We start from the raw sequence: 17,268 nt of genomic DNA, 5'->3' as shown, positions 1-17,268 counted from the left end.
ATATGTGCACCAGGTTCTCCATTATATCCGATGGATGACCCCCCTGCGCTTTTTCCAGCATGTTCCAGTCTTCATTATCACCGTCCTTCTTCTTCTTCTCTCTCCGCACGCCCCGAGCACCAACACCACTCGGCTGATTGAATTAAGCCTCTGCCATGTGGCTGCTCTGCCCCCGGGCGCTCACACAACCTTCTATTTAGCGTCTTGTTTATTTCCCCTCTCGCACTTATCACTGAACTTCTTCCTATTGAGTAAAGATAAAGAGAGAGATGCAGTAACGTCGCCCCCTGAGATCCCGGGTGTAATCCGTGTTGTACCATCAGCTGCGGCTCCACAGGATCAGACCTCATGTGCATTCTCATTTTCTCACTATTTTTATTGCAGATGTTTCCTAACCCAATGCACATAGAATGCTCCGACCTATTGATCGTCTTCTATAGATGAACAGTAATGTGTCAACTACATTGTCGTTACTGATTAAATTCAGATACACAGCCCCACATGGACTATTTTATCAGTCTAAGAAAAATTAAAGGGGAACTCCAGTGAAAAGAAAAATGTTTATTTGTTTTTTCAAATCCACTGGTGTTAGGAATAGTGTGTTCATTATATAGATTTTTAAATTACTTCTATTTAAAGATCTGAAGTCTTCCAGTACTTATCAGCTGCTATATGTCCTACAGGAAGTGGTGTATTCTTTCCAGTCTGACACAGTGCTCTCTGCTGCCACCTCTGTCCATGTCAGGAACTGTCCAGAGCAGCTGCAAATCCTCTCCTGCTCTGGACAGTTCCTGACATGGACAGGGGTGGCAGCAGAGAGCACTGTGTCAGACTGGAAAGAATACACCACTTCCTGCCGGACATACAGCAGCTGATAAGTATGGGAAGACTTCATATTTTTTAATAGAAGTAATTTACAAATCTATATAACTTTCTGACACCAGTGGCCCTCGGTGCACCATAAAACCTAACTGGTAAATCATATCTTGGGAACAGAGAGGCAGATTCCAAATGCAAAAACAGCAATGTCCTCAGGGTGGCAGCAGCTATAACACCAGAACAAAAGGCTCAGCGTATGGTAGGGTGATAATAAAGTCCCTTTTCGGTGCACTTGACCTTGTCTGCAGATCAGAGGCTTGAATTCAAATCTGCACAATTTTCCGGCCTTCTATAACTTGAGGACCATTCCCGCTTATCTCTACCCTGACTTTGATTTTTGATCATCTAAATCATGAATGGGAAACTTTTGGCTCTCCAGCTGCTATGCTGAAGCTTTTTCTGTCCAGACATGATGGGAATTGTAGTTTTGCAAAGGCTGGAGGGCCAAAGTTTCCCATCCCTGATCTAAATAAATGAACCTGTAACAGTGAGTCCTTGCGTCTTGATAAATTGAAGGCTACATTGTCTTCTGCCCTCTGCTGGACACTCAGAAATTTGCTGCCGTCTGAAACGTTTGTTATTTGCTATGTTAAGTCGCCTTCTAGTGGAGACATCTGGGTACTGAATGTGTTTGTCATGGTAGAGATTGAGCAGCAGTATTTTTTTTTTTAATTGATCAGAGCTGGATCGTGAAGCATGGTCTTTTTTTTTAATATGTTTCTATTTTATGCTTCTAATTTTTTCTGTTAGTCTTTCTGTCCCATAGAATAATAATCACTGCTGCCCCCTCAGTGACCCCAACTCAGCAATAGTGCCCAAAAAACTTTCCCTAAACTAATACTTACCTAGCCTGCAGCTCAGAGCAGGATCCCTGGGTGACAACAAGCAGGTACAATGGTGTCCCCCAGCCATCCCAGCATCTCATTGTCTCCTGTGACAGTAAATGGTGGAGCAGACAGGAGCAGATACTATACTTCTGTACCTCTAGCTGGAGGACACAGATGCAATTGATATTTAGGGTACCTGGACAGATATCCAGAGCTTGTCCCCCAGATTCCCAGCAATGTCCCTGGCTGCAGCAGCCTCATCCTTCTGTGGGTCTCTCAACTTGACTGTCCTATGCACCAAATTTGTCTTTTTTTCTGTGTTCCAGATGGGGGGGCGGCTGCCTCTACTTGGTCGTGCACCCCACCTGTCCCACCCTGGTGGTGTAATTACTTGTGCCGGTATAAGACAGATCTTGCATGCCCAGAGCATAGGCGTATTTCATGCCATGGAGAGGCCACAGTACAGTGTAGGAATGCCCCGGTATGAGGCCACCATAACGTGGTGGGGCAGTTTACACCATTTTACCATGGTAACCAAGAGCCTCATTATTTTGTGGAAGTTTATTTTGGCAGTTGGGGGGGGGGCTGCTTTTAACTATTTTCATGTCTGTAGTGGGTCTGTATCTTGCCATTGCGGTGAGCTGCTGCATCTTTTTGTGTTTTTGTATGTCCTATGCACTCCATGCAATCTATTACTACCTCATAAAGGTGGCAAATAGAGCATAAATTGGACTAAGGCCACCCAGTAAACACCATGGCACCATGCTACATCCATAATGACACAAGACTCCCAACTTAAAGGGGTAGTGCGGCGCTAAGAAATTATTCACAGAATAACACACATTACAAAGTTATACAACTTTGTAATGTATGTTATGTCTGTGAATGGCCCCCTTCCCGTGTCCCCCCACCCCTGCACGTGTACCCGGAAGTGTTGGTGCATTATACATTACCTGATCCTGTCACGCCGTCCTTCATCTTGTGCCGCAACATCATCTTCGGGCAGCCGGACGATATTCTCTGATCTTCCCGAGCGCCGGCAGCCCTCTGCCGCGTCATCAGATGCTTAGCCGCGATTGGCTGAGCATAACTGTGCTCAGCCAATCGCGGCTGAGCATCGGATGACGCTGCAGAGGGCGGCCGGCATTCGGGAGAGTCGGAGCTGTTCGCCGGCTGCCCAAAGAAGACATCACTGACTGAAGATCGGAGACGAGTCGGCACGGGACAGGTATGTATAGCGCACCACACTTCCGGGTACACGGGTGGCGATGGTGGGACACGGGGAAGGGGGCCATTCACAGACATAACATACATTACAAAGTTGTATAACTTTGTAATGTGTGTTATTCTGTGAATAATTCTTTACCGCCGCACTACCCCTTTAAGGGAACCAGTGCACTGAGGAGGCAGGGAACCAGTGCAGTGGGCATACAGGGAACCAGTGCACTGAGTAGACAGAAAACAGGTGCAGTGAGGAGACAGGGAACCAGTGCAGTGAGGGGCCGAAAAACAAGTGCACTGAGAAAACACTGAAGTGCACTGAGGGGCTGGGGAACCAGTGCACTGAGTAGATAGAAAACCGGTGCACTGAGGAGACAGGGAACTAGTGCACTGAGGGGCCGGAAAACCAGTGCACCGAGGGGCCGGAAAACCAGTGCACCGAGGGGCCGGAAAACCGGTGCACTGAGGAGACAGGGAACTAGTGCACTGAGGGGTCAGTTAAACAATGTGCTGAGGTGTTGGGCAAAGCCCCAAATGCACCGAACTACCTAATTTAAATATTCCAATTTTGCTAAATAAAAGAAAAACTATGGAACAAATCCGGTAACAAGAGGCATGAACCAGTGTATAATGACTACAAGTTCTCTACATGCCAGCAGGTTCATATGTACCAACCTGCTGTTAGTTTCCCTTTAATACACTGAAGTGCATCTATTCAGTCAAACAATTCATCTTTTCAGCTTTTGAATCCACTATAAAGCGAGCAAATCCAGCATCGGATATATCCAAAAAGACCCAGGCAAATCTGTTACTGTGTAATGCCGAATGCTGGAGCTAGGGGGCGCTGCGGGACTGCTATTCTAGTGTTACCTAAAAGAACAAAACAAGGATGGAAATGGGTCAGGGAGAAGGCAGAAGTTAGTGAGTGATTAAATATCTCTCTGGAATATCTGGTGTAGCGCTGAATCCCTCCATAAGTTTTCCTGCAACTCAGCACTTCTAACCCACCAACTAAATGCGGCAGTGTTGCAGACTCCTGTGGTCGGGGGGGCGCTGTGCAGTCAGGGAGGGGGCAGCAGCACCTCAGCCCCCTCATTTTCAGGTTGGGCAATGGTCTAAAAGGTCATAAATGAAGGTAAGTTTCTCAACATTAGGAGTTCCCGCCCCCAGTGCACCAAAACTCCTAATTACCATATGGATTAAACCAATAGCACAGAAATGGCATTGAGGATGGAGGTGAGAGACAAACCTTCATCCTCAGTGTCTCCTGTGCTGTAGGGAGATATCAGCAGGTTAGATTCTCCTTTCCCTTTAAATTTTCAGTTAAAGTGATTTTCCTGGGTCTGGATATTGCAGACTTGGTAGAGCGCCCCCTTCAGGTCCGTTTTATTCTCCTTTGTAACGTCTACCTAAACATTCAATTGACCAATATTCCTGAGTGATGTAATAGAGAGAAGTAATATGTAATCATAGGACAATCCCTTGAAGGTTACGCCTCGTGGCCCGGAGGGATGAGAGGCTGTGATGTCTCCTCAGACGCCAGATATTGTATATTCGCCTTATATTTGGGGCAGGATTGTTAGCACAGCAAATTCTTCCATAGATTACATATAATGAATATTTATTTTCCATCCCCTCGGCCGCCCTCCAGGCTCTTCTACATTACAGACATCTAGAGCGGCTGCGGACAGGAACCTGAAAATCCTGTATGAGCGCCGATGTAGTAATGTGAGCGCTTCATCCTAGGTGCTGTCATCTTATGGATTCCCAGTATATACACTCAGAAGCCTGGATATGTCATTCTAATCTAGCTACACTAACTGACTATGGGTAATGCAAGTGGTGTGGGCTACCATGTCTACGAAGAACCATACGGCAGGCTCTGGAGTTATCTGGGAGTAGATTGAAGGGGTTATCCAGGATTAGAATAAAAAAAACTCAGCTTCTTTCTTGCCAAAACAGCGCCACCGCTGTCCTCAGGTTGTCTGTGGTATCACAATTCAGCTCAATGGAACTGAGCTACAAACCCCGCACTCAAAGTGAGGACAAGATTGGTGCTGGTTCTTGATAAAAGCTACATTTTTTTTTAAGTCTGGAGCTTTGGTCACATGACCTTTCCTTAGCTTCTGCTAGAAGTGTGTCCTGAGGCAGGCGTCTCCCAGGTTGAACCCTTCTTCCCTATTAGAACCAATCACAGCAACCAAAGTCCAAGAGGGTGAGATCATTCCAGTTAGTCAGCCTGACCAGAGAAGTGTAAACCTAACCAGTGAACAAAGCAGGCCAGGTGCTAGAGAGATAGCTAACCCTTGACTGCAGAGAACCTACATCCAGTTCTAGTCAGATCTCAGTTGGATTGCAGTGATCATAGAACCTTGTGGTGTTTCAGAAGATTTACCCAAGCCGGTCCCCAGTCCACACTGAGGGCAAATATCTGCTGAGGAAACAGCTGGGCAAGGACTCTTCTGCTATCACGTATGTCTTTGTAGTCTATCAGACAGGTACAGCTGAGTGGCTTACATGTCTTGATGGTCTTTAGCGTACACCCTGCTATAAGGAATCAGACCCATGCAGGTTGGTGTGCGTACTTCTAAATAATAGCCATAGAGAGCCAGTGGCTGGTGGAGGTGCAATGGCTGCCAACATGCCTACCATATGCCGGGGTAGCTATGTGGTGTTGTTGCAGCTAGGTGGGTGTGCGGTCACTTGGGCACTTGTCAGAGGGGACAGGAGTGGTGTTGGAACCCCCCCCCCCCAGACAAACAGGCACTGTGCTTGAGGCTTAACCCAAGAGGGTGCAGGTGTGACACCTCAAAAATAGAGCAGAGTCCAAGGCGTAACCTGAATAACAGTTTACTGTAGATCTTTAGTGCAATAAAAGATAATACTGACAATAACTTGAGGAGCAGGTGCAGGTGACAGAGGAAGAGGAGGGTAGAGTTTGAGAAGTGAGTATGGGGACCGTCTTGGGAGCCTTATCCAAGTAGTACTGTACTCTGCCGGGATGTGCTTGAAGTAGAAGAGTATAGGAGAGTAGAATACTCGTACTCTTGTTTAGTGTGCTACCCAGCTAGTTCAGGTACTTGAAGCCCCAGGCCTTTACAACTGGGTGTAGCAGACTTTCCGAGCTTCCAAAAAGAGCCGTGCGTTGTCAGTAGGATGCGTCATCTTCAACTATTTGTCCTACTGGGGGTCAGTACCTAGCTGTGGTTACTGCCCTGAGAATATAGGAGAGGGATCCCAGGCGTGGATAAGGTTTCCTCAGAGGACGGCTACCCCTCCGGAGGGTTTAGCACTGCATACTGGAACAGGTTGGTCTGAAGAACTTTCTGTGGCTGTGTCTTAGCCCCTCCACATCAACTGACTAAAGACTAAAGACCTCCCACCAGGGACTGACCTCCTTTTATAGGGGCATAGCTAAGCCGCACAGTGATTGGTGGGGTTGTAGGAAAGAGGAGGGAGAAGTGTAACTGGTAGAAAAGTGAGGGAAAAGCACCTGCACCTGTACCTGGTTAAACAGCAACAATTAACCCATGGTTTTCCTTCAGCTGCGCTCTACATAGAACATATAATACATAAGACAGTGACACCTAGTGGGGAAAATACATATCACTTCTTCTTCATCCCCTTTAGTGCGATACCTGACAGAGGCACTTTACCCAGGTGGTATAAAACTTACATTACAGGACACTACATGTCTCCTTCCAAACTGAGGAATCTGGTGGCTGAGCCATTGCTCAGATCTGGGAGAGGTGGCACTCCGTAGCCATAGATCCTGGGTGTCCTGTCTTCATCTTGGTCTCGTGCAATTTATTTTTCGACTTTACAGCCGTCCAGATCGCAGCTTGGAGAATTTTGGCCCATAGTGAATAAGGAAGCATTGGCATAGCTGACTGTTTCCTGGCCCATCGTAAGCTGACTGTTTCCTGGCCCATCGTACGCTTTGTCTCTCATATCTGTGAATCTTCAAGCCGCTAAAAAATGTGACTGTCAGTTATCAAGATCAAAGTGAAACAGTTTTCCATTGACAGACACTGTGCGGTGTGAAACTCTGATAGTGTGGTGACCCTAAGGCCCCAGAGCGGAGGAGGGGACAGAGGGGAGAGAGGACATCTACTGAATCAGACGCGAGGGGTAACTAACTACAGGGGGCAATTGGGAGCATCTACCTAATGTGAGGGGTTAACTACCTACTAGGGCCATCTATCTAATGGTGGTTTTACACGGAGCGATAATTCGCCCGATCGCACGATTAACGATTTTGAAAGAACAATGTTTTTTTTAAAACGATCAGCGTTTAGACAGAACAATACAAAAAAATTAAATTTTTTGTGAACGATCAATGACGATTTGAAAACATGTTGAAGGATCAAAATGAACGATTTCTCTCTCGTCGCTTGATCGTTTGCTGCTTTTACACGTACGATTATCGTTCGAATTCGATCGTTATCGTGCAAATTCGAACGATAAATCGTTCTGTGTAAAACCACCATAAGTGAGGAGCAGGAATAACTTAATAAGGGGAGATTACTTACTCTCTCCACACTAGATATTGACTATGTAGACAGCTCACAGTATTCACATATGACATGGCCCTGTAATTATACAGATTCCCCAGGGGTAACGTCTCCAGTCACAGCTGACTACCTATCAACTGGTGTCAGAAAGTTATATAGATTTGTAAATTAGTTCTACTTAAAAATCCTGTATTCCAGTACTTATCATCTGCTATATGTCCTGCAGGAAGTGGTGTATCCTTTTCAGTCTGACACAGTGCTCTCTGCTGCCACCTCTGTCCATGTCAGGAACTGTGCAGAGCAGGAGAGGTTTTCTATGGTGATTTGCTGCTGCTCTGGACAGTTCCTGACATGGACAGGGGTGGCAGCAGAGAGCACTGTGTCAGACTGAAAAGGATACACCACTTCCTGCAGGACATACAGCAGCTGATAGGTACTGGAAGACTGGAGATGTAAAGTACAAATCTATATAACTTTCTGAAACCTGTTGATGTGAAAGTAAAAGGACCCCTTTAATGTTTTCGTTTGCACATTAGTGTTATTTTCCATAACTGAATAATATTTTGTGTCGGAAACACTTCTAGGAAAGTTTGTTACCAGTCACCTCTGGATTCCGGCCATCAGGAGACGGTCACACAGTCTCAGGAAAGCTTTCCTGTGCCGTTCTCAGTGAAATTAGTCGATGATATTAGCTTTTCTAATCTTCTTAGAGACAGGTGGGTGGAATTTTCGGAGGTTAATAAAAACTCTTATATAACCTCGCTCTTTTCTGGGCGATCGCCAGCGCTGTGCCGAGAAGAAGGAATCAAGAACTGAATGTTATTATACCAATGACTGGCACAGCTTATACACAGAACAGACTGGGAATTCACGGATCTGATGATCTTTCTATCTTTGTTGCCCCAGTACTTGATGGTCATTGATTGATGGCTTACGTGTACTTTCTTATTAAGACATGCTCAAGGATATTTTCTATTGTAAACCGCATGTGATGGTCCCTGTGAGTCAGGGGAGCTTACAGGGATATGGTTTCCAAGGAGCACCAGGATCGCAGCAAGGAAAGGGTTACTACTGTTGGGTGGGGAGGGGGGTAGATTAAACAAGAGACATAAAGCAGGAGATATACTGCCTATATTTACACAAGATACAACTGTTCTGAGCTTTATAGTTACTTAAAGATGAAAAGGAAGCCTTGATTTACCTTTGAGGGACAGCATGGATCATCTTCAAAAGGAAAGCTAGCTCAGTCTTTTGCTTCTCTGCACAGAGCATATGATAAGCCCCACCTCCACTTCCTGTGTTCTGTCCTGATCTAGCTGCTACTAGAGACAGATTTACCCTATCAACTGGCAGTGGACATTAGATTGCAGGAATGGAAAACACCTAGTGGCCAAAACTTTAGACCAGTTTTTGCAGGGTAATAAATGATTTTTGGTTAATGATGTGATTTACAAATTTGTTAGGGGTCACATAGATAATCACATGGAGGGTTTAAAGTGTTTGACCCTTTAAATATGTTAAGGTTAAGGAGAAAAGTGATTTGATGAGGAACTAAACTCAAGAACAAGGGGAAAAAATCTGAGGTCAGAAGCAACATGAGAAAATACAACGGTACCTTGGTTTAAGAGTAACTTGGATTAAGAGCTCACAGTTTTTCAAAATTGTGACTTGGTTTAGGCATTAGAGCATTGCCTTAGTGTAAGAGCTCCCTGTACTGGATGGGAGGGCGAATGGGGGGGGGGGGGGGGGGGCTGTGTGCATAGCGGGGTCTACAGCTCTGTACTCTGATCCAGGAAGTCTTCCTCACCTTCCAAATCATAGCAGATCCACTTCAGGCTGGGGCTTGCATCAGTGGACAGTACTGGAGGTAATTTCTTCATAGCTGTAACCCCTCTCTCCCCGGACAGAGAGGGCTGCATGTATGTGCCCACATCTGCCCTGCTCATTCCTTCATGCTCCCTGCAGTCTCTGTCAGTCCTTGTGTTTCCCATTTTCTCCATTCCTGCTATAATGTGCCTGCACTTACACTCAGCTATACACACTGCTGCTATAATGTGCCTGCACTCACACTCAGCTACACACACTGCTGCTATAATCTGCCTGCACTCACACTCAGCTACACACACTGCTGCTATAATCTGCCTGCATTTACACTCAGCCATTCACACTGCTGTATATAAAGTTTGTCACTGTTCTCCTGCACAGCTCTGTGATTCTCACTTCCTGATTGGTCCATGCTGAACCCACACCCCTTCCCCATCGCTGTCATGTGACCACACAGACCTCTGACAGCAGCCCTGCTACTCTATTCTAGCCTGTTGTACTACGCTACTGCATTATGGGGATCTGCAGTTCCATCCTGTATCTACAAACTGCTGCTGTGTTATCAGGGTTATACAGTTACTATACATTATACTCCACATGCTGATTGCTATAATGTACAGTAACTTATATATCACATATCCAGCTGCTGTGTTATCAGGGTTATACAGTTACTATACATTATACACCACATGCTGCTTGCTATACTGTACAGTAACGTATATATCACATATCCAGCTGCTGTTATCAGGGTTATACAGTTACTATACATTATACACCACATGCTGCTATACTGTACAGTAACTTATATATCACATATCCAGCTGCTGTGTTATCAGGGTTATACAGTTACTATACATTATACACCACATGCTGATTGCTATACTGTACAGTAACTTATATATCACATATCCAGCTGCTGCTGTGTTATCAGGGTTATACAATTACTATACATTATATACCACATGCTGCTATACTGTACAGTAACTTATATATCACATATCCAGCTGCTGTGTTATCAGGGTTATACAGTTACTATACATTATATACCACATGCTGATTGCTATACTGTACAGTAACTTATAATATCACGTATTCTGCTGTTTCTTAATGTTTGTTTCATCTGTTCTACATGTTGTTCAGGATAAAAAATCATTATTTTTGGGGCGTGGAACCAATTGTCGGCATTTCAGTGATTTCTTTGCCTTGGTTTAAGAGTGGATTTGGATTACAAGCAAGGTACTAGAACAAAATATGCTCGTAATCCAAGGCACCACTGTATTACTTAACTGAAAGAGTAGTAGATGCTTGCAACAACCTTCTAGCAGATGTGGTAGGTAAATCTACAGTAACTGCCTGGGATAAACACATATCTAGGCGCCTCCCAGACACCATTGCAGAACTGCAGAGAGTAGTTTGTCTGACTATTGTGCGGTTCCTCAGGTCTTCCCTTACATGGAGCCGCAGTGGGTGCAGACGCCACCATCTCCCCATATATAACCAGCTACAGATTTAGCACCGGCGGCAGCAACTAGTACAATGTCAGCATCTAGGACAGACAGTCCTCCCCAACGAGAGGCTCCGGAGACACCCGGCTCCCTGGTTTACAGCAGCTGCAGATATTATTGTGCACTGAGGACACCAGGGAACCCGTCAGAAGGTGATGGAAACATAGCAACAGGGTCAGCAGCAGCAGGGACGTGTTAGGGACTGAGGTCTGCTGGGGAATTTTCCTCTCTCCTTTGTATCGGGATCTATTCCCAGTATTGATGAAGGTCTGGTGTAATGTCAGATGTTTCCCATGTACTGTGTCACTCTCGCAGTGGTCCCTGTGTATTCTTCTGTATATCTGTATGGTGACATAAGTCTGGACCTTCCATTGGCAGTACATGCATTATGCTGACTCTTTTGCACAACTCCTAAGACCCTCACATCAAGGCCGGACTGGGACTGAAAACCAGCCCTGCCACTCAAACCCCAAAAGCCCCATATGGTCCCCCACATCCCATATCATCCCCCACATCCAATATCATCCCTCACATCCCATAACATCCCGCACATATCATATCATCCCCCACATCCAATATCATCCCCCACATCCCATATCATCCCCCACATATCATCCCCCACATATCATATCATCCCTCACATCCCTTATCATCCCTCACATCCCATATCATCCCTCACATATCATATCATCCCTCACATCCCATATCATCCCCCACATATCATCCCTCACATCCCATATCATCCCCCACATATCATATCATCCCTCACATCCCATATCATCCCCCACATATCATATCATCCCCCACATATCATATCATCCCCCACATATCATATCATCCCTCACATCCCATATCATCCCACACATCCTTTATCATCCTCCACATATATCATCCCTCACATATCATATCATCCCTCACATCCCATAACATCCCCCACATATCATATCATCCCTCACATCCCATATCATCCCCCACATATCATATCATCCCTCACATCCCATATCATCCCCCACATATCATATCATCCCTCACATCCCATATCATTCCCCACATATGATATCATCCCTCACATCCCATAACATCCCGCACATATCATATCATCCCCCACATCCAATATCATCCCCCACATCCCATATCATCCCTTACATCCCATATCATCCCTCACATCCCATATCATCCCCCACATCCAATATCATCCCTCACATCCCATATCATCCTCCACATATATCATCCCTCACATATCATATCATCCCTCACATCCCATATCATCCCCCACATCCCTTATCATCCTCCACATATATCATCCCTCACATATCATATCATCCCACATAACACATATCATCCCCCACATCCCATATCATCCCCCACATCCCATATCATCCCTCACATATCATCCCTCACATCCCATATCATCCCTCCCATCCCATATCATCCACCCACATCCCTTATCATCCTCCACATATATCATCCCTCACATCCCATATCATCACCCACATCCCATATCATCCCCCACATCCCATATCATCCCCCACATCCCTTATCATCCTCCACATATATCATCCCTCACATATCATATCATCCCACATAACACATATCACCCCCCACACCCCATATCATCTCTTACATAGTATAAAATCTTCCACACCATATAATTCACCTCACATCCCATATCACCCCCTCCATATCATATAACACCCCACAAAGCATGGAAAATTAGCAGTGTACAATGCCCTCTGTGTCCTCAGTTGTTACACAGCCCTGCACCATGTATGACACTTCGGGCCGGCCTTTGCTATGTGCGACCAGTGCGGTCGCACAGGGCGCCGGCTGACAGCCTGACAGGGCGCCATCGGGAAGGGTAAGTAATTAATCTACTTACCCATCCATTGGCTCCCTCCTTGTCAGTCACTCTTGTGGCCGTCACTAGAGCGCCGGGACCGCAAGGAGAGAGCGGCCTCTTGTGATCACAGGCAAAACACTGCCTGCGGCCACAAGAGTGCGGGGGGAGAGGCGACACCGGACCACAGGGGTCTATATAGATGTGAGGGAGCAGACAGGGGTCTATAAACTACTGGGGACAGCACATAGAGGGTCTATATACTACTGGGGGCAGCGCACAAGGGGTATATACTACCGTGGGTAGCACACAAGGATTATATACTACTGTGGGTAGCACACAAGCACTATATACTACTGGGGGGGGGTGGTGATGGGTGTCTGGAGGGGTGGGGGGCTGAAGGAGCTTTAGCTTAAAGGGGGGGATGCCGAGAAAAGGTTTACACAGGGCACCAGTTACCCTAAGGCCGGCCCTGATGACACTACGCAGCCCTGCACCATGTATGATACCGTACAGCCCTGCAACATGTATGATACTGTACAGCCCTGCACCATGTATGATACTACACGGCCCTGCACCATGTATGATACCACACAGCCCTGCACCATGTATGATACTGTACAGCCCTGCACCATGTATGATATCACACAGCCCTGCACCATGTATGATACTGTACAGCCCTGCACCATGTATGATACTACACGGCCCTGCACCATGTATGATACCACACAGCCCTGCACCATGTATGATACTGTACAGCCCTGCACCATGTATCATACTGTACAGCCCTGCACCATGTATGATACCACACAGCCCTGCACCATGTATGATACCACACAGCCCTGCACCATGTATGATACCACACAGCCCTGCACCATGTATGATACTGTACAGCCCTGCACCATGTATGATACCACACAGCCCTGCACCATGTATGATACTGTACAGCCCTGCACCATGTATGATACTGTACAGCCCTGCACCATGTATGATATCACACAGCCCTGCACCATGTATGATACTGTACAGCCCTGCACCATGTATGATACTGTACAGCCCTGCATCATGTATGATACCACACAGCCCTGCACCATGTATGATACCACACAGCCCTGCACCATGTATGATACCACACAGCCCTGCACCATGTATGATACCACACAGCCCTGCACCATGTATATCACACAGCCCTGCACCATGTATGATACTGTACAGCCCTGCACCATGTATGATACCACACAGCCCTGCACCATGTATGATACCACACAGCCCTGCACCATGTATGATACCACACAGCCCTGCACCATGTATGATACCACACAGCCCTGCACCATGTATGATACCACACAGCCCTGCACCATGTATGATACTGTACAGCCCTGCACCATGTATGATACTGTACAGCCCTGCACCATGTATGATACCACACAGCCCTGCACCATGTATGATACCACACAGCCCTGCACCATGTATGATACCACACAGCCCTGCACCATGTATGATACCACACAGCCCTGCACCATGTATGATACTGTACAGCCCTGCACCATGTATGATACTGTACTGCCCTGCACCATGTATGATACCACACAGCCCTGCACCATGTATGATACCACACAGCCCTGCACCATGTATAACACTACACATAATTTCAACAAATGCAGCAAAGTGAATGGAAAGTTCCCAGCAGTCTCCTGGAGAAGTCGCACTAATCATTAACCATATCCCTCCCGGGCTCTGTCACTCACAGTCACAGAGTATTATTGACACAGTAATGTGAGGAGCCGGCTGTGCGCGCCCTCTAGCGGCGGATCCCAGGAGGCTGTGCGCGCCCTCTAGCGGCGGATCCCAGGAGGCTGTGCGCGCCCTCTAGCGGCGGATCCCAGGCGGCTCAGCACGCCCACTAGCGGCGGAGTCTGGGCGGGGAGGCGGCCGTGGTTCCCTGTGTTCTCCCCCGCGCCGGCCCACAGTGGGAAGTTCCCGCAGATCCATCCACCCAGCACCGGTGGGAAAACGTCCTCCCAGCCCAGGACGGAGCTTCCTCTTCCCCGGGATCCTCCCTCTCCTGCCGGGATCGCCGCCGAGCTGCATGGGATCCTGCCGGGAAATCTCGGGCTCCTCACAATGCCAACCAAGAGCCGCTACAACCTGGTGGATGATGGGCACGACCTGCGGATCCCGCTGCACAACGAGGAGGCATTCCAGCATGGCATCTGCTTCGAGGCCAAGGTGAGAGCTGTGCCCGGGTATAGGGGGGCATCATGGGGAGCTGTGCCCGGGTATAGGGGGGCATCATGGGGAGCTGTGCCCTGGTATAGGGGGGCATCATGGGGAGCTGTGCCCGGGTATAGGGGGGCATCATGGGGAGCTGTGCCCGGGTATAGGGGGGCATCATGGGGAGCTGTGCCCGGGTATAGGGGGGTGAGATGGGGAGCTGTGCCCGGGTATAGGGGGCATCATGGGGAGCTGTGCCCGGGTATAGGGGGGTGAGATGGGGAGCTGTGCCCTGGTATAGGGGGCATCATGGGGAGCTGTGCCCGGGTATAGGGGGCATCAAGGGGAGCTGTGCCCGGGTATAGGGGGGTGAGATGGGGAGCTGTGCCCTGGTATAGGGGGCATCATGGGGAGCTGTGCCCGGGTATAGGGGGTGAGATGGGGAGCTGTGCCCTGGTATAGGGGGGCATCATGGGGAGCTGTGCCCGGGTATAGGGGGCATCATGGGGAGCTGTGCCCGGGTATAGGGGGTGAGATGGGGAGCTGTGCCCTGGTCTAGGGGGGCATCATGGGGAGCTGTGCCCGGGTATAGGGGGGGTGAGATGGGGAGCTGTGCCCGGGTATAGGGGGGTGAGATGGGGAGCTGTGCCGGGGTATAGGGGGGCATCATGGGGAGCTGTGCCCGGGTATAGGGGGCATCATGGGGAGCTGTGCCCGGGTATAGGGGGGTGAGATGGGGAGCTGTGCCCGGGTATAGGGGGCATCATGGGGAGCTGTGCCCGGGTATAGGGGGGCATCATGGGGAGCTGTGCCCTGGTATAGGGGGGCATCATGGGGAGCTGTGCCCTGGTATAGGGGGGCATCATGGGGAGCTGTGCCCTGGTATAGGGGGCATCATGGGGAGCTGTGCCCGGGTATAGGGGGCATCATGGGGAGCTGTGCCCGGGTATAGGGGGGTGAGATGGGGAGCTGTGCCCGGGTATAGGGGGGCATTATGGGGAGCTGTGCCCTGGTATAGGGGGGCATCATGGGGAGCTGTGCCCGGGTATAGGGGGGCATCATGGGGAGCTGTGCCCGGGTATAGGGGGCATCATGGGGAGCTGTGCCCGGGTATAGGGGGCATCATGGGGAGCTGTGCCCGGGTATAGGGGGCATCATGGGGAGCTGTGCCCGGGTATAGGGGGGTGAGATGGGGAGCTGTGCCCGGGTATAGGGGGCATCACGGGGAGCTGTGCCCGGGTATAGGGGGGCATCATGGGGAGCTGTGCCCAGGTATAGGGGGGCATCATGGGGAGCTGTGCCCGGGTATAGGGGGGCATCATGGGGAGCTGTGCCTGGGTATAGGGGGGCATCATGGGGAGCTGTGCCCGGGTATAGGGGGGCATCATGGGGAGCTGTGCCCGGGTATAGGGGGGCATCATGGGGAGCTGTGCCCTGGTATAGGGGGCATCATGGGGAGCTGTGCCCGGGTATAGGGGGCATCATGGGGAGCTGTGCCCGGGTATAGGGGGCATCATGGGGAGCTGTGCCCGGGTATAGGGGGGTGAGATGGGGAGCTGTGCCTGGGTATAGGGGGCATCACGGGGAGCTGTGCCCGGGTATAGGGGGGCATCATGGGGAGCTGTGCCCGGGTATAGGGGGGCATCATGGGGAGCTGTGCCCGGGTATAGGGGGGCATCATGGGGAGCTGTGCCCGGGTATAGGGGGGCATCATGGGGAGCTGTGCCCGGGTATAGGGGGGTGAGATGGGGAGCTGTGCCCGGGTATAGGGGGCATCATGGGGAGCTGTGCCCGGGTATAGGGGGGTGAGATGGGGAGCTGTGCCCTGGTATAGGGGGCATCATGGGGAGCTGTGCCCGGGTATAGGGGGCATCAAGGGGAGCTGTGCCCGGGTATAGGGGGCTTAGATGGGGAGCTGTGCCCGGGTATAGGGGGCATCATGGGGAGCGGTGCCCGGGTATAGGGGGTGAGATGGGGAGCTGTGCCCTGGTATAGGGGGGCATCATGGGGAGCTGTGCCCGGGTATAGGGGGCATCATGGGGAGCTGTGCCCGGGTATAGGGGGTGAGATGGGGAGCTGTGCCCTGGTATAGGGGGGCATCATGGGGAGCTGTGCCCGGGTATAGGGGGGTGAGATGGGGAGCTGTGCCCGGGTATAGGGGGGTGAGATGGGGAGCTGTGCCTGGGTATAGGGGGGCATCATGGGGAGCTGTGCCCGGGTATAGGGGGCATCATGGGGAGCTGTGCCCGGGTATAGGGGGGTGAGATGGGGAGCTGTGCCCGGGTATAGGGGGCATCATGGGGAGCTGTGCCCGGGTATAGGGGGGCATTATGGGGAGCTGTGCCCTGGTATAGGGGGGCATCATGGGGAGCTGTGCCCGGGTATAGGGGGGCATCATGGGGAGCTGTGCCCTGGTATAGGGGGCATCATGGGGAGCTGTGCCCGGG

At 49.6% G+C, this 17,268-nt stretch overlaps 1 protein-coding gene across 3 annotated transcripts in view; it reads left to right on the top strand.

The window, feature by feature from the left end:
- The first annotated feature begins 14,409 nt into the window (after positions 1-14,409).
- Positions 14,410-17,268, top strand: part of LOC138789051 (carboxyl-terminal PDZ ligand of neuronal nitric oxide synthase protein-like) — a 66,175-nt gene continuing 63,316 nt past the window's right edge. Inside the window, exon 1 of one of the 3 annotated variants that reach the window (XM_069967569.1) lies at positions 14,410-14,836. In XM_069967569.1, the coding sequence (XP_069823670.1) occupies positions 14,732-14,836 (105 nt within the window). In that variant the 5' untranslated portion in view covers positions 14,410-14,731. The remainder of the gene's footprint in view (positions 14,837-17,268) is intronic. The other 2 variants (XM_069967567.1, XM_069967568.1) reach the window with 2 other exon arrangements.

The sequence above is a fragment of the Dendropsophus ebraccatus genome, chromosome 4 (genome assembly GCF_027789765.1).
Source record: "Dendropsophus ebraccatus isolate aDenEbr1 chromosome 4, aDenEbr1.pat, whole genome shotgun sequence".
In the NCBI taxonomy this organism is placed as follows: Eukaryota; Metazoa; Chordata; class Amphibia; order Anura; family Hylidae; genus Dendropsophus; species Dendropsophus ebraccatus.
Note: the sequence above shows the minus strand (reverse complement) of the source record. Positions and strands in the feature narration are given on the sequence as shown.